The sequence below is a fragment of the Brachyistius frenatus genome, unplaced genomic scaffold (genome assembly GCF_029030835.1).
Source record: "Brachyistius frenatus isolate BFR_SWC_R1_liver_20210118 unplaced genomic scaffold, ASM2903083v1 Contig_51, whole genome shotgun sequence".
Classification (NCBI taxonomy): Eukaryota; Metazoa; Chordata; class Actinopteri; family Embiotocidae; genus Brachyistius; species Brachyistius frenatus.
Genome location: NW_027210650.1, coordinates 867,018 through 885,358, shown reverse-complemented (window position 1 = coordinate 885,358; position 18,341 = coordinate 867,018). Strand labels below are relative to the sequence as shown.

The window sequence follows — 18,341 nt, the reverse complement described above, 5'->3', positions numbered from 1 at the left end:
AAGAAGGAAATGGTTTATGGGAGCTGCAGAAACGATTAGCGCGGGACACACAAGGTCGCGGGGCGCTCTGACACCGGCCGTCCAGAGTGATGAAACGTACCACGGCCGGCCGAGCGTGCTCTGCTGGGACGCGACCCGGACTTCCACCGCGTACACACACACACACACACACACACACACACACACACACACACACACACACACACACACACACACACACACACACACACACACACACACACAAACATTACCCCTCAAAGCGTTGGGTACAGCGGTGACCTCCAGTTATCAAGGAGAAGCAGGGACAGGTGACGTGTCAGCTGTCAGGCGTTGGAGGTATTTAAAGGAGACGATCCATAAAGACAAAAATGAGAGTTTTTAGTTTTAAGTCCACCTGTGCTGTCGGACGAGGTGCCGAACTGTTTTCCGAACATGAATTGAACCTGAATTTGAGCTTTAAAGGATCCTGCTCATATAACACGAAGTATCGACCATTCTTCCTTTTTTTTTTTTTTTTTTTACTCGATAATGAAGTCCTGGATCGTGCAGGTATTTAGAGAAAACGTCCTGTTTTCTCCCACTGCAGATGCAGTTAAGTCTCATCGTAACTGGAACTTTGCTCCTTACGATAAATTACTCGCGTAGCGTAATTTGAAGTGCCGTGAACTATTCAACACAACAACCCCGATCCCACCCACAGCATCCAGACAGGAGTGAAAATGTAAAAGGTGATAATGAGGATATCTTTCGATATTTTTACACATCTATTTGAATCCCGGGAACCTCGTCTCCTAACTGAAACGTAGCCGTGGAGTAATGCTGCTCTCCTCCGTCGCGGTGATGCTGCTGACGAGCCGTCCAAGTTCTCTACCGGCGTATGTTACAATAGACACGCCGAATGGGCTCCGAGAGCTCCAGCACACAGCGGCGAGACGCCCCTTTGTCCTTTATCTCCCTCCCGTTGCTGCTCACGCTCTCATTCAAGGCACCATAACCTTCAGTCAAAATTTAAAAATGAAATCCCTCTTTTCTGTGTCCTCTTCATTTCCCTCAATTCTGCTGCATGTCACCGCCCTCAGATCTGTCGGCTCCCCGTGACATTCACCCCCATTATTAGACCATCATTAGAAAGACATCAAGACATCTTTTCTTTTCTTTCTTTTTTTTTTTTAATGGTGTTGAACATCATTGTTGAAATGATTTACCCAATTATGGAGAAGGAGGAGGCGCTGCTCCACGCATGCGCACCAGGTGCCGGGATTTCAGTGCCCTAAATTTGCTTGGTTACACAACAGTTTCTTAAGAGACACATTTGATGACTCTCACAATGGAAGTTTTTTGTTTTTTTTACTTTTACTTTATGAGGAAGTTTGAAAACTGCCAGAGCAGGATGGAAAAAAAAAACAGGAAAACGTGTCAAGCTGTTTCTGTTTTTTTTTAAAAAAAAATTTATTTTATTTTCAGCTCCAAAAGAGGAAGGAGCGAGAGGAGCAGCTGGAGGATGTGATCCAAGCCTACGAGAAGATTCACATGGAGAAGAGCAACCTCCAGAGGGACCTCGACAAGATGGTCAGACACATTATTCAGTTCACTGCGCTGTGTTCGTTCTTTTACAGCAGCTCTACGCGTCAGCCATATGGCTCATTAATTAAGTCGTGCAGTTTCACATTCTGCTGATGGGGACCAAATGTAAAAAAGAAAAGAAGTATAAGTCGTAAATAGGAAATGATCATATTTAATTCACAAAGTACACTGTTAGAAACGTATGTGGATGCTGGAGCTCTCACTCATGAATACTTCCAGTGAAATCTTCACTGTATGGGAACGATTTGGCGCTTTAAATTTCAACATGTCAAAAGTTTGACAGAAGAGACAGAGATATCTGAGCTGTCACTGCTTACATCTTATTTTCCATGTGAGTCCAAGTTTCTTGCAGTGCATTAATGCATTAACATGATGGTAGTTTGAGTTAAGTTTATTTTGTTGTTTTTTTGGCCCTTCTTTTTGTTTACTTTATGTTTTTAACAGTGCGTGAGGTTATCGTTTTATTGCACTGTTTTTTGTCAAATATATTTGAATGGATGGAAGATTTTTTTTTTTATTATTATTTTTTTTTTAAATGGAGGTCAGGACTTTAGGTCTTGAGGGACCAAGTGAGAATAACTGCTTTAAAGGGTGGTCCGTCTATCTGTGTTTTATAATTTCTTTAAGTCTTACTTAAAAACAGCAATGAATATTTCTCCATCATTTTTGTCACAGGCATTTAAATGTGTAGTCTGATGTTGACTCAAACTGTCCTGTTCATCCATTGTTAATGAAGAGGAGAGTCAATGAAAATCTTTCTGTCAATCTAATCATATGAGCAACAAACAAAATGCATTGGATCACTATGGTTGCTCAGTTTAGTCTGCACTTCTCATTTCAAAGTAAACACCTGCAGAGAAAATTATTTTCATTAATTCTTATCCTGACTGAACCGTCCTCTGCAGATAAAAGTCACTTCAGGCCTTCGACTTCAGACTGCCAGCACAAATCTGTTTTTTGTCATATTCAGATTGTATCTGGATGGATTTTTAAAAGCCTGGACAGCAAAAAAACAAACAAAAAAAACACATGAAATGCCTGGAAGGAACAAAATATTCTTGCCAGATTTTCTTGGAAAGGTTTTAGTTTAATAAATCACTTTAATTGTTGTTATTTTCCCCCAAATAATGTGCAGAATTCTGCTACTCAAACCACTCAAAACTCTATTTTGTTCGTCATTTTGTTGGAAGATTTCAAACTGAATCTCATTTTCTGTAACTGCTTCAAAGTAAACAGATTGTCTGGCCGGTCTTCTCCCGATGCCCTCTGAGATAATAATCCATCTCATATGAGAGTGAAGTCTGTCAGACGGAGCGGCCTCAGCGGTTTTCCGTGGTCCAAGTGATTAAAGGAGATGTTTGGAAGTGCCACCTGCCAACGACCGGCGGCGCGTCAATGTCACCTGAGGCTTAATGTGGCTCCGTCCAACCTGCTGGGCCACGGTGACCTTTAACCTTTCGGCCTTTCACTCACTTCACTCATCTGCATAACACACAGGACTGTGCACAAGTTTTAGGCACTGAAAGTAAATTGAAGATGTCTATATTTATCATTTCATGTAAAGTAAACAGTAAAAAAAAAAGCTGCATTAAAGATCAATATTGGGTGCGACCAGCTTTTTCCTTTAACAGAGAATTCTCCGAGTTAAACTTCTACATTGTTTTTCAAGCCACTCGGCAGAGAGGTCGTTCCAGGCATCTTAGAGAACCTTATTGCTGAAGATAATTCTTTATGACTGATGGATGGATGTTTGGTCTCGCTGTCACGCTGCGGATTGAATTTGGGTTTGATCAGACGTCTCTTTGATGGACGAGAATCTAAATATTTAAAGTGCCTAAAACTTTTGCACAGTCCAAGAAGATGCAAAAATCAATTCTCAAACAGAAAAATATTCTTCCATATTTTCAGGACACAAACAAAGTCTTGCACCATCTTTAACTCTGATCTCCGTCACTCTGCCCTCCTTATTTCTAAACCAGTTTAGATAAATAGAAATCAAACACCGACATCATCACGTTCACATCGGCGCAGCAGACCAACAGTCAAACGAATCCCTTCTATCTTCTTGTGAGGCGCTTTTGTACGAGACGTGTTACTAAGATACGTAATTCTGAACAGACGTTCCCGCGTGACGCCACGATGGTTGAATATCTCCCCCGACCTGCTCCGTAACACCTCCAACGCCGTCGTTCTGGAGCCGAACGCTCAGACAAACCGTGTTTGTGACCTTTTGCATGGATTACGGGGTTTTTTTCTGATAAGGCTTCGAGTTCCTGGTTGCAAATATCACCGTGCAAGGATACAAACGCAGCTGAGTGATGCTGATATTTAGCAGCCTTTGATGTGTTCACAAAGTAGGTTACAACTGGCTCTCTAAAAAAATAAATAAAGAAGCCAACTTTTCTTCCATCTCAGCTGCATCAACACGCTGTGAGGACGCTCCAGGTGCTGTTTTTCTCTGTTCGTGCCGAAGAATGTATGTAACAAATTAAATATTGAAACCGTGTGTGATTTACAGACCAGCCTGGTGGAGAAGCATGTGGAGCGCGTCCTGAACCTGGAGTCAGCTCTGAGGCAGCGAGACAACTCCCTGCAGAAACTCAACATGCAGCTGCACAGCAAAGACATGCAGTATCTGCAGCTGCACGCCGGCCCGGACGCACACAGTGAGCGACTCCGGATCACACGCTGCATGTAAAAGTGTTCGTAGCTTCTGGGTCCCAAAAATGAAGCAGATTGGGGGGGGGGGCTTAAACTGCAATACCACCAAGTGCCACTAGAGGCTCGCTCCAAAAAGCCTCCAACTCACATTAAACTAGTCTCATAAAATTAAAGTAAATAATCCGTCATTAATTAGAAAATAAGCTTCAAAATGTTTTAATTTTTTTTTTTTTTGGGGGGGGGTCTTGATTGATTGATGATTTTATAACTGTAGAGTGAGATACATGCAGTAGGATAAGACATGTATAAATAAACCACAAGTGAATTTGAACTAAAAAAAGCCTCGGCATCAGTTCTCTCTCTTAATCAATGCTCATTATTTTATTTCACAATCTCTCATCAGATCCAACAATCTGTCTGACGAGCATGTTAAGTGAGGTCAGGTTAATCCTCGGCCTGTCGCAGACAACCAGCTTGGACAATTTGTTCCGACTACTCAGCCACTGTTGTAGAAAAATAAAAAAAATAGAGACCTGTAATCTATGCGGGTGCCAGTGATTGAAATTCAGTCATTCTGGCTTCAAAAACCATTTGGAGTGGAGCGACTGCTGCCGCGCGTTTGAGGATTTATCTGTATTATTCAGCCTGTTGCTTCCATCTGCACCAACTGAGCGATCTCCATTGTGACTCGTCTGCATTACCAAGTGCGAAAAAAAAACACCAAAAAAACCTTGCGAGTTAATTTGAATTTATTACGACGCAAATGAATTCTCGTGTTTGAAAATGCGTGACAGTTTCAAAAGATGCTTCAAACAGGGCCAGGTCACTTTAATGCTTGAGTGGGCTCACGAGAGGGAGGAAAAAAAAATACACGTAATAAACTTCTCCAGTTTTGCATTTTAGAGGCAAACAGTCAGAACAATCATTTTGAGTACGCAGCGCTGAATTGAAGACAGAACATGGAGTCCAGTGCTGTTAACTTTAGCTGCTGCAGAGCGAGTAGATGATGAACTCTGCCCTCCTTGACGATGTGGGTGGCTAAAAGTGGAAGAAATGCGTCACCGCCACCTCAACAGATGCCTCTACTGATAGTATACCTTGAAGAGGGGGAGGCATCATTTTGCATCGCCATCAATCTGTCATCTATATGTGAAAAAAAGAATAATAATGTGCTCGTTAGTTCGCGTATGGAGTTTGTAAAGTAAAACAAAAGTGGTGATTAATAGTCGTGGATGCATATGAATGAGGGGGAAAAAAAATAAGTGCGCACAGTATGTTTTGCACTTTGTGAGAGCACATATGAGCCGCTGTGCTGAAGGAGGCGGGAGGAGCCGGGATGAAGGACGTTATGTCTTCTGGCTCAATGGCTAAGTCTGTGTGAGCGGAGCTGAATCACTAGCATGCCCACACACATCACATCATCAGGTACCAACTGAAAGACTGCTGCCCTTGGAAGAAGTCACCTCTTTTGCTCTTTCGTACTCAGCTCTTGTACAACAAGACAGAAGAGCTTCTGCATTAGTCAGTGGAAGCAGATTGTTTTTGTTTCTTGTGCCTCACGTCTTTTCCGTCTCTCTTCTTCCCAGTGCTGGACTGTCCGGCCATGACCCTCCAGAGCTCCCGCAGCCTGGACGCCCTGTCCGACCTGAAGCTGCAGCGGCTGGAGGCGGAGCTAGAGGGGGCGCGGCACGAGGCCCAGGGGGCGTGTCAGCGGGAGGAGGAGCTGAAGAGGGAGTGCGAGCGACTGAAGGACGAGATGAGACAGCTGCAGAACAGCCAGAGGGAGAGGGTCAGTGTTGGCTTTGTTTCGGTGTGCGTGGGGAGTTTACTGCAGCGGGACGACGTGAACGATGTCAGAGGAGCAGCGGACAGTTTATATCATTGTGATGCATCCACTATAAATCAGGATTTCTGAGAAGTATTAGCAGAAATGTCAAATTTATCCCCAGATCACCTTCAAAGTCCATTTTTTTGTTTATATATAATTTAACACCAGTGTGTTTATGTACAGCTAAACAAGATATGATTAAAGTATCTTATATCTATTTTATAATAGTAATGTATTAACAGACAATGTGATGGGAACAGTATAATCATTTGAATGTTCAGTTCCTCTTGAATTTCTGAGCTTCTCAGTGAGTTTCTGCTCATTGTTTGGCTGCATCTTCCCTGTTCTGATTCACTCTCGCTGTTCTAAAGATTTTTGGCCACAGCAGCTAGTTGTTTTCAACAAAAACACTCAAAAGAAAAAACACGCTGTACACGACTAGCTCTGTGGAGCCTTTAACACCTCCGGAGCCAAATATTTTTCTCCAGGAGTTGGTAGAGACCAAAAACAAAGCTCAAAGAGAATATTGACCAGAAACAGAACTCGGCGTGAATGAGAGTTGATCCGTGCATCCAGGATGTACTGCGCTGGTCATCTGACAACAAAACCTCCCGGGTGATGAGGAGTGATGCTCAAACAGCTTGGCAGCACCTGGGGGCCACTTATTTCTGGCATGGGCGTCTCCAGTGGGAAACAAAACCCCCGACCTTGCCAGTTTAGTGTCACACTTTGAGCAATGAGCTGCACAAGGCCAAAAACAACTAAAAATCCCAACACAGCAGAGTCCGAGACAAACTCCACACAGGAGGCTACACAAGCCTGCAGACAAATTCCCTTTTTTTATTCTTTAGTACGGTATTTCCTATTGTAAGTAATAGTTTATTATTCAGAGAAATGTGTTTATTTACTGTGTTTCTTAGCGTTAGAAGATTTTAACACCTCTTCTACTTACGTATAGGACATTACAACCAGCCGCTAGTTAGCTTAGCTCAGGGGAAACAGCCAAGCTGTCTCTGTACAAAGATAACGATGAGAAACCACTTTGTTTTTTATGAATTGAACAAACAAGATATAAAGTGTTCATCAGGGAGTTTTCGAAGTGCTTGGGGATTTTAGTTCTACGATAACTGCAGTCTGGTGGCAGCGGATCGTCTTCTGATCCGACTTTCAGCACGTCAAACTAATCTTTCGGTTCTTTCACACTTGTTGCTGCTCAATGCAACATCGAAGCATCACACTCCACTTTCTAAACACACCAACTCCTCCCTGTGTTTCAACAATGATGCTAAGAAATAAGGCTCCTGCATGCAGAAAGACGCACACAGAGCACTTGAATAATAATGATGATCAATGACTGAAGGCCTGTTTCTACCTTTTTTCTGACAATGTTACCTTCAAACATGTCGTCTTGATGAGCTCTCTCTGTCAGATTTTGTCCAATATTCCACCGGCACCTGCATGCTAATCCAATTTCACGCTCTACTTCGGCAGGAAATGACTTCTCCGTGCAAGCAGTGCGATGTGGAGTGGATAAAGAAGGTGGGAGACGAGCAGTAAGTGACCACGACAGATCTCGGGTCGGCGAGGGGAGCGAGGGGAGGGGAGGGTGATGAAATAACATGGATGGAAAAGGAAGGAGAGATGTCGATGTCGAGGATCGGAGATGGTGAGAGCAAAAAAGGAGAAACGCTTCACCAGAAAGCTGCTGCTCATCTGCATCTTCGCTCTCCTGCTGTGATGAGCTCGGGCCGACCTCCAGGGGCCTCATTAGAAAACAGACGAGCTCTCCACCGCCGGCTAACTGGGTTCAAATCCAGCATTAATAAAGGAGCGTTATTTGTTCAGCACAAAGAACGCAGATGAAATATAAACTCCACTGTACGTGCACTCACTCCGTGGCTTCAACTACTTGGGCCAGATGTTCGCCTGAGCAGCAGGGGGCAGTGTGAGCACAGACTAGGACACCTTCCTGTCCACTTCCTCATGTCTGTGTATTCGTCGGACATCTCGTCCATCTACACGTTCTTTCTTTTATTCCCTCTCCACCTAAAACCAGCAGAATATAAGAGCAGTCGTGAGCTGCTGTGTTTTCCACTTGTTTTTACCAACGATGAGAAATGTGTTTCCAACATGGAGGAAACACAGCAGCTTATTTTCATAGCCTGCGTCGGAGTGCCCCGGGCGTTTTTGCGTTTACAAGGTGTCACAGGTAAAAAAAAAAAAATGTAAAAAAAAAAAGCAAGCCACAGCAGGTTGGGTAAATGACGCCCACACAATGAAACCCCAGAAATGTTTCGATGGGGAACAAACTGAAAGTGAATGCAGCACAGAGAGGCTGAGCTTTTTTGTTTTTCTTCTACCGTGCATTTGATGGAAGCCTACTGATTTTTTCCAGACCTTGGTCACCTTTTGGTTTTACTCACTGATAACACTTACTCCCACTGAAATGCTTCGACCCAGCTTCCTGGTGCTTTTTCTTGTAATTGGGCTGATTTAGTGTAAACTGCACAGATTGATAGAGAAGATTTTACATGTCCTGTGGAGAATATTAACACACCACCTTTGCCCTTATGATAAACCAGCACTTTAATAATATCACAAACTGTAATAAGGTGCCGATGTTTATTAATTAAAGCTTTGTGAATCGATAAATCGACAAGCACCTAAATGCAAGAAAGTTCTAAATTCTCCGTCCAATTAAGATCAATTTATGTTCTTTTAGTTAAAAAATGTTCTTCTGATGTTTGACTTCACTTCTACTTTTCACATTTTTCCACCCGTTGTATTTTTTTTAAGAGGCAGTGCAGTTTGTGGCGAATTCACCAGCCAGCGACGTGTTTCATGACTGAGTTTGTGGACTTTCGTTTGCCTCATTCAAGGCTGGTAATACGTGAACGGGCTACCCGAGCCGACCACAAGCCTCACTAGTGTCGATGCTGACAGGCACCTGGCTGTGCCCCTACTCATCACACACACACGCATACAAACACACACACACACACACACACACACACACACACACACACACACACACACACACACACACACACACACACACACACACACACACACACACACACACACACACACACTCAGAGACTGACTAATTCATCTTCATCTTTCAGAAAGGGAGAAGTGTTTCCAATAAATCACAACATCAAGTCCCATTTCCAGTTGGAAATTCAAACCGATAACCACTAATAAAATAATGACAGGTTAAATTCTGCATAAAGACTTTTAAGAAGAAACTTTTAGGAATATATTTTTTACAGTTTGATTGACAGTTATTATATTATAAGATGCCCGTTGTTAGCAGATTGGAAAGTTTTGCTCCGTTCAGTTGGAGCTCGTGGTTAAAACATGGGAAGTCGTGTGCACCGTATGCTTGGTGTTCAAGTAGTTAAGGCGTAAAAACACCGTTGCTCAGCAACGGCAACATGGACGGAGTCTAGAAGCCACAGAGGCAATCAATTTAACAAGCTAACAGGCAGGTAACGTAACGCAGGAAATGTAAAGGCACAGAGGGACAAGATGAGGGCGTTTCCTCAGACGTAGACTATTATACAAGTTATGAAGATAAACTCTACATGATTAGAATTACAACATTTTAGCTTAACATCCAACAAAGAAATGAACTTCCACAACCTCCGACGTTTATGTAAACATCAGCGAACTCGTGAACTCCAGGCTGACAGAAAAGTTTGAGTTCCGACGTCATGAATTCAACAAGAGGGCACTAAGGGCGTATGGACTCTCCTCGTTCACACGGTGTGTGTTTGGTGTGTGAAGACAGTTTGACACCTCTGGATGCACAACGCAGTGACACACTACGTCAACTGCAGGGCGTGAAAAGCCTCCACCACAATCTGATGTCTGTTCGACACCCGCCCCTTCTACTAAGCCCCATTCACTTCTTTTAAGTGACATGAAATTCATTTTTGTCCAACAAACCTCACAGCGACGAGTACAAAGAACATTACTGCCACCTCATGCCCACCCATGCGAGCGCCAGCTCCCCCCCCCCCAAGGCCGTGTCCTTAATGTGAGTGACTGAGCTCCAGTGGATCTGGAACACAACATTTATTATTGCTCTGAGAGTTAGCCAACAAAGAGGAGGGTCAGGTCCCATGACGCAGGTAAGGTGACGGTTCTTTGTTTCAAACATCAGATCTGATCAGAGGTCAGATTTCAGCCCACACTCTGGCACACACACACACACACACACACACATATATATATATATATATATAGCCAGTTTATACACTCCTGGACCTGATCGATTCACTTGCGCAAGTCTTTCATCAACGCTGCATTGGCATTATCACTCCCCTCCCACGTGCTGTACTGTACACTGTACAGCGCACAAGCGGAGAAAAAGGAAACAAACTGAAAAACGGTTGCAAAAAGAACATGCATGCTGGCAAATGTGCACAGTATGTCTTTTTTTTCTTTTTCTTTTTTAGACATGCAGCGACAGAAACAAACACTCAAACTCTCTGTGCACGACCTCGTGTGACAGAGGTGTTGCACTCTGGCCGGCCCTGTGAGACAAAGACTGTCAAAGCAGCACATGTAAAAAAAAAAAAAAAAAAAATTAAGGTGAGATGAGTGAAAAGGAAGCGGGGTGTCAATCTAAACCATCAAGAAATGCATTTTACATACGAGTTTAAAAATAAAGAGCCGGAGCTGAGAGTCGGCTGAGAGTACAGAGGAGAGGAAGCGAGCATGCTCTTAATATCAATATTATACTCCATGCGCCACCCACCATGCCAGTAAGTAACTGTAATGATTTTTATTTTCCTATTCGTGTGCTTGCAGCCATTTATTTTCAGCACTAATGACCCTGAATCATCTCAGTACTGGTACCAGGTTCCACAGAACTTGCACCACAAATAAAGAAGCACGTAGTTTGTTGTACGGTGGTGGCTGAAGAGGGGGTTTGATACCCCCACTCTGTGTGTGAGTCACAGCAGGCTAATGGAAAACATAATGGGCCACAAGGAAAACACTACTAACCAGGGGAAGTTATGACTTATTTTCAGATTGTTTTAAATTGAATTGGGGGCTTCTCTGAAATGGGGTCATTGATTTTATTTTCAAATATTTTGAGAGGGGGAAACTTGTGCAGCACGTGTTTCTGTACAGATGATGGACTGTAGTTCAAAGAAGCTGATATTAGTGTGAAAATATGCAGAGCTCCACTAATACGTAGTAGCGGGCTTACATACACAAGTGGGAAGACTGTATGAAGTTAGTGTGCTGGTGTGCCAGGAACATGCTTTTAATTTGCCAGGTTGTTTTATTTGCTGTGTAGGCTGTTTTTCTTCTTTTTTTTTTCGGTACTGGTTTTGCAGCTGAAGCTCATATCTATTCCTATTTATGCTAAAGAAATCCACAGGATATGCAGAAGTGTTTTGCACGTTTTCTTTTTTTTCTTTTTTTTTAATCTGCCACAATCTGGAGAAACAAGCTGAGTCAGATTCTCATCAGGCAGGTCGAGTTCAGTCGTTTGAGGTACTTTATCAGATCAGAGTCTGGCAGCAGTCTAGTTCTCATGCACGACGACCATCCTCATTCCTTCGGTGTCTTTTCAGTGGCAGGTCCTATGGGATAATATTTGCCCTCATGAGAGGTTGTATTTTCTTTCTTTGGGGGTAGAAGTGATGACTTGAAGGGAAGAAGTGCATGCGTGACATGGTTCTTTCACTTCTGAAACTCGAGATAACTCAACATTTTCTTGAAACGCACATCTACCATAGGAGAAATTACTCAAACTAAACTGATTATCTGAAGAGATTTGAAGGTTTCATGTCTCTCATTCTGTAATGAACATCCTAATCTACCGCTGTCAGTGATGGATTGAGTAAATTTCAGATCAAGACTGAAGTTTATAAAAAATTGGCCCGACATTTGAGATAAAACAGTCTTTAATCAGATCTTGAGGGCTGCTGGCAGCTGCGGTGACTAACTACTAAAAACAAAATCTTTTTATCAGCCTTCATCCCATCTGAGTAATCAGATAGATGCTTACAGATGCACAACGTGTTGAAGAGATTATTCCTTCAGTCTACTCGCCTCACATGAATTTATATTGTGGGATTCAGATCGGTTTCCAGCTAATGATTTGCGACAAAGTCAGCTTGTTGCCATGGTTTAAAAGACAGAGAAGCCGGTGAGCCAGCCATCCTTGTTTACGCTTCTCAAAATAGAGTTGCTCCGTCAGTGCGGCCCCTGAGAGAGTCATGACACATCTTGCATGAAATGGTGTGATTTTATGCACTTCAATTATGCGTCGTGACATGCAATCTAAAAATATAAGCCTATAAGCCTCTCAATTAGCCAGCCTGATGTGCGAGGCTGTGTCAGTGCTGCGGAGCTCATTCACTTTTAACGAGGGGATGAAGATGCTTTCGAGCTGTGGTTTCATCTCACGTTAGTTTAAATCACTGCTGTACATTTAACAAGTTACAGTGTTGTCACACATCAACGCTCTGCCTACACTGTGAAGTTTTGTAATAACAATGCTTGCGATAATTACATAATCGTCTCCCTTTCCTGTGTCCTCCTTCAGGGTGAATTTGGCTCTGGCCTACACAGAGTTAACCGAGGAGCTGGGACGCCTCCAGGCTCTGAGCTCCAAGCAGACGGAGATCCTGAGGAAAGCCACGCAGGAGCCGGCGAGTCCAGGTTAGCATCTGAAATACAGCACGTCAACAATGTGGAAAAACCTGAGTTAAGATCACCTCAGTGCCTCCGTGGCAGAGGAAGTATTTACTCCCTTTACTTAAGTAAAAGTTGCAAAAACACACTTTCAAAAATACTTCATTACATGTAAAAATCCTGCATTTATAATCCCATAAAAATAGCAAAAATGTACTTCACGTATCTTAAGTTAAAGCCCCCTGTGAGTGTTTTACATGCTGTTATTGAATTATTATCACTGATGCATTAAAGTACAGTTTTACTTATGTAGGTAGAGGAAGTAGACAAAACAATAACAGCTTTAATCTTGTTGTAGTTGAATCTATAATCCTGCCACATATTTAATATATTCATCACTGGTCCAAAAAATATCTTGTAACTTGTAAATATAGCTGTCAAGTAAATATATTGGAGAAAAATTGAATAAAATGTGGAAGCACTACAAAGTAGCATACAAATTTAAATTCTCCAAAAAAGTTCCTCAAATCTTTACTGTACTTGAATAAATGTCATTCCAGAAATTTAGAATACAACTTATTATTAACATGATTTAATAGAGCAGATTTTGTAAATTTAGATCAAATTGTTTGTTTTTTTTTAAGATAAATTTAAATAAAATATTGATCAATTTTTCTCTGTGCCGTTCCTACTATCATCAAAACCAACTTGTGGTTGTGAAATCTTGCTTCTGTTTTCTCACAAAGAAATCGACTAAAACGAACACGCTGTAGAGTAAAAGTTACGATAGACAGAAACACCTTTCTTTTCCTGCGGCACATCCTCACACGCAGCTAATTTCTCACAACTGTTCACCTACTACCCGCCACAAACCAATAAGCAACACAAACGTCGACTATATAGAGCAGTAGAAAATACAAACAATATGGACAATAATACTACATAAGTTGGAGAAGAAGTGAAACTTTTTGTGCAAGTGGGGGAAATACAGAATACCCCCCAAACTGCATGCGAGTTCTCCCCGAGGTCACGTCGCGTCACATTCATCTAAATAAAGAATTTATTTGTTTCGTGAATTGTTGAAGGGAATTTGATTGGAGCCATTAAAAATTCTCCCGGGTGTCGTGCTGAAGGAGCGAGCGTGAAATGAACACTTTCGTCCTCGTTGGGAGCGCGCTGAAGAGCACGAACACACACACACACACACACACACACACACACACACACACACACACACACACACACACACACACACACACACACACACACACACACATTCCCCTCCCTCCCTTTTAACACCTCAACCAAGCAGCCATGAACGATGTTTCCTCTTTGTAATGGGAAGTAGTGCTGAAGCGGTTCACTGACTCATCAGCATATCTTGCAGTTACAGGAAACACTACAACTGTACTTGTGTAGATAAATCTTTTTAGGAACATAAATAAAGTGAACTTCGATTAGCTGAACTGCTTAAGGAAGGTTTATTATCTGAAATCTGCCCTCTGATAAAATGCACATTCACGACAAATAACGAGTTGGATTGATACCCCAGTGGGAGCCGCAGTAATCCGTCATGAGAATGTCATAATGAAATCATTGAAGTGGTGGCGTTTTCTTCTCGGTGTGCCTGAAACTCTGCCAGACAAATTTGCGTAACCGACTGTTTTGGCTCAACAATGTTTCAGTCGTGTTGTACTACGAGGCCAAATGTGCGCGGAGTCCTCGACAAATGAAGCGGACACCCAAACACCACATCCACACATGAGAGTAGAGGCGCTCCAGCAGCCTCCGCTCCTCTGGGAGGACTCTCCACACCTGGCTGCAGCTTTTTACAGCTGTGAAGTGGGCGAGTGACGGCAGTTGATGATGTGGCCCGGCTCACAGTTAGTTGTTCACCTCCAAGGTGTCGGATGGAGTCCAGTTCAGGGGTCTGCACGGGCCTGTCAAGGTCTTTAATAAGCTGGCAAAACCAGAGGTGGTGTCCCCAAAGGTACCGGGATTGTCATGTCACAAGAAGGGAGAAAACTACTGCCACAAAAATAAAAGGACACTAATCCCCCACATTTTGTTGGATGCAGCATTTAGTATTCCCTTATTCAGCCCCTCCAGGAAATCGTGATCACAACATTTAACGCAAAGTCAAACAAACTCTATAATATTTGCCTGTGTTGAAATAACATGAATTAACATCTACAGCTCTTATTTTGACAGCTGATGTAGTCGTTGTTTCTACATTAGTCACAGACTGTCTGTGTTTTAAAACTACGTCACTTTTAGCCCCATGCTTAAAATTAATTTACTTTTTTTTTTTTTTTCTCAAATTCCCGCAATTTAATGCAAAAAAACGTACTTAAAACTCTGCAAATTACATCACAACTTTTGAGAAAATGCGCTGCAAAATCAAACATTACAACAATCACAAAAAAAGACTTAGCAAAATCCTGGAGTAACTGTTAATTGGAACAAATTGGCCTAAAAGTATCTGCAGAGGAGGGGACCACATACTGTGTAACACAGCAACAAGTTTCCAACATTTCTTTCCCTCTGTGTTCCCTCAGTCCAGCGTCACTCTCCCATCCACCACCAGCGCCACTCTCCGGTATCTCAGCGCCACTCGCCCATCTCCCAGCGCCACTCTCCGGTCCCGCCTCCGTCCCACCACTCCCCGATCCAGCAGCGGCGCTCCCCCGTGCTGCAGCGCCTCTCCCCCGACATGCACCGCCGCTCGCCCCTGTTGGACGTCAACAACGGGCCGGCCTCTTACTCCTGCCGGCCGCCCAGCCAGCACCTGAGGGCCAGCTTCCAGGGGCGCCGCAGTTACTCCGAGGTCGCCGACCCCTCGGCGTACCAGTGCCCGCCCCGCTTCTCCCTGGACCCGGTGTCCACCCTGCCGAAGCCGCGGCCCTACGTCGACGGCTACGCCAAACAGCAAGCCCAGCACATGGGCTCTCCTCACAGCGGACTGCAGCACAGAGGATCCCCGTCCCCCCATCAGGGCGGTGCAGGAGGAGACGGGGGCCTCGGGGAGAGCTCCATGCGCCTCTCCAGAGAGATGCCGTTCCCGCTGTCGGAGGTGGCCCACCTTCATTTCGAGCCTCCTCCTCCCTCCACGCCGGCCCCGCAGCCCCCTCAGTCCTCTGAGGATGAGGAGGAGTGGGCCTGTCCACATCCCATCAGCCCGCCGAGGACGCTGGGCGTGCTCTCCGCTGCGGTGCCCAGCGGTGCCATGAGGGGCCCGGCGTCCTGCTCGGCCTTCCCCATCCCCCAGAGGTCCAACACCCTCAGCTGCCACCCGCAGCCGGGGTACCTGTCGGCCGAGCACGCTCAGTCCTGGCCTTCAATCAATGTGAGTGAACCTAAACTTAATTACATCTGTTTAAGAGGGTTTTTTTACAGCTGCATGTTGGAGTTATTCTTTACAGAACGTATTATTGTTGCACTGTATTTCATTTCATTTCAGAGCACCTGACACTTTCCATTCATCCCAAGCTGTATTCATTTAATTTGTTTGTTTTGTGTGTATATAGTTTGTGTTTGTGTATTTATGCATTGCTCTTATTTTTTTGTAAAATAATAGTTTTTTTTATCTTGACAGTTTATGTATACGTATTTGCAAATTTTTTCTTATTGCGTGCACCTTTTTGTGTTTCCATGCTGCTGTGACGACTAAATTTCCCCACTGTGGGATTAACAAAGTCGAAGTCTTATTTCATCACAGTAACCGTAGCGATGAGGGCTGGTCTACCGAAAACAACTTGTTTTTTCACCCCTGAACTCTTTCCACTAAATGTGTCGCAATCATCTTTGTTTTAGTTCCTTTAAAGAATCACTCAGCACATTGAGAAACACACTTATTTGCTTTATTTCTGGGAGAGGAGAAGTTTGATATCAATCTCATGACTGTGCATTAAGTTCAGAGGAGGAGTCGAGATGTGTTTTTCGCCAAACTTGGCAAAAAGGAGGAAACAGCAAATACATCCACAACAACTCTGAATAAACTAATGGACACGTTGCAGTTCACTTGTTTAATGTGAACAGAAATAAACGTGAGAAAAATGTTGATTTATGGTTTTAGAGTGAACAAGTTGGAACTTATTCTAATAGTGTTGTCCAGGTTTGATGCCAAGACTAAAACTATCAACAAGCAACTCCAACATCCTTCATAACTCTTACTCTTATTATTTCTTCTCAACCTTGAGGTCTCAAAATGTCCTTGAATGATGTCATCCGAGTCAGCTTCCTCTCTGCTCCAGGCTATATTAGCTGCTTTTAGCTGACCGAACTGTCGGCAGTCGATTTGCATTGTGGGTCAATTTTGACACTGAGAAAGAATGCATGAACAAAAAAAAAGATTTCTCTGGTTCTGTTGCATCAGTTTTGATCTGGACGGACCAAAACAAACCTTAACTTTAAAATTAGATCACGGTTTTATTTTATTTTTGTAGCAACGATCTATAAAAGCCTTTGAAAGATCACGAAATGCTTACGCGTGTCGTTTTTCAGGCGTTTTCTGACATTCGCTTTGTGTTGAGCCAAGTGAGAGGAAACACATCCCGACTCAACGCTCGGGCGTGAAACTGATATCGATGTTCTCATCTTGCTCTCGGTAACAAAGCAAAAAAACAACAACCCGAAACTGTGCCTCTAGAATGATTCGCTTTTCTCTAAACTGAGCTGTATTACGCCGTGATTCAGTACTCGACCATGAGAGATGAGTCTGCACCTGGATTTACTACAACCCCGGTTGTGTAAGTGTAAATCAATCACTCACCATGCAGGGATGTAATACTGCTGCCTCCCACAGACTAACTAATACTACCCAGGGAAGTGAGCTGAGGAGCACATGTGATGTATCCCGATGATGATGATGATGATGATGATGTGTTGTGTCCCTGTGTGTCTGCAGCTCTGGATGGAGACGGAGGAGAGCGACATGAGGAGCTGCCCTCTCTGCCAGCTGATATTTCCCGTCGGTTACCCTGACGATGCCCTCATCAAGCACATCGACTCCCACCTGGAGAACAGCAAGATATGATCGCCATGGCAACCGGCCCGCACACATCTGCGCTCTCCTCTTATGGATTATGTAAGAGATTTTGGCAGATCCCCGGCCGAATGGAAAAAGTTTAGGGCGCGAAAACCTGTGCGACATAATCTGTGGGGGTTGGGATCCAAAATGGCGCAGGGGGGGGTTCGTTTTATTTTTTACTTAAAACACGGGTCCGTCTTGGATTTGTGAGACGACATGCAGAGTCCTTTACCGATCGCCCTGACGACAGACCTGCCCGTACAATCACCGGCTCTGGTTGCTGCTGTTTTGTTCTGAGTCTTGTCGCCGTGGTTTCAGACAGTTTCCGGTGTTGTGTTTTGTTTCTTTTCACTTCACGGTGTTGTAAACTTTGATTCAGCAAAGTAAGCCGAAGACGAGGTAGACGAGGGAGAGGGGGGAGGAGGGGGGGCACTGGCAGGTTCAGGGAGGGGGGGGGGGCTCTGCATGCCAGAAAAGTTAGAGCTCATCAGTGAATGATCAGGGAGATCTGAAGCGACTATTTTCACCACTTAGCTTTAAAACACTCCTGCTTGGAAATGTTCTCTCTCTCACACACAC

General features: G+C 43.7%; 1 protein-coding gene across 2 annotated transcripts in view; it reads left to right on the top strand.

The window, feature by feature from the left end:
• Nucleotides 1-17,853, top strand: part of LOC138624397 (TANK-binding kinase 1-binding protein 1-like) — a 49,170-nt gene extending 31,317 nt beyond the window's left edge. For both annotated transcript variants that reach the window (XM_069704582.1, XM_069704583.1), the window contains exons 4-10: nt 1,465-1,569; nt 4,103-4,250; nt 5,832-6,034; nt 7,565-7,626; nt 12,645-12,760; nt 15,292-16,079; nt 17,640-17,853. In XM_069704582.1, coding sequence (XP_069560683.1) covers nt 1,465-1,569; nt 4,103-4,250; nt 5,832-6,034; nt 7,565-7,626; nt 12,645-12,760; nt 15,292-16,079; nt 17,640-17,768 — 1,551 coding nt within the window. In that variant the 3' untranslated portion in view covers nt 17,769-17,853. The remainder of the gene's footprint in view (nt 1-1,464; nt 1,570-4,102; nt 4,251-5,831; nt 6,035-7,564; nt 7,627-12,644; nt 12,761-15,291; nt 16,080-17,639) is intronic.
• The last annotated feature ends 488 nt before the right edge of the window (nt 17,854-18,341 follow it).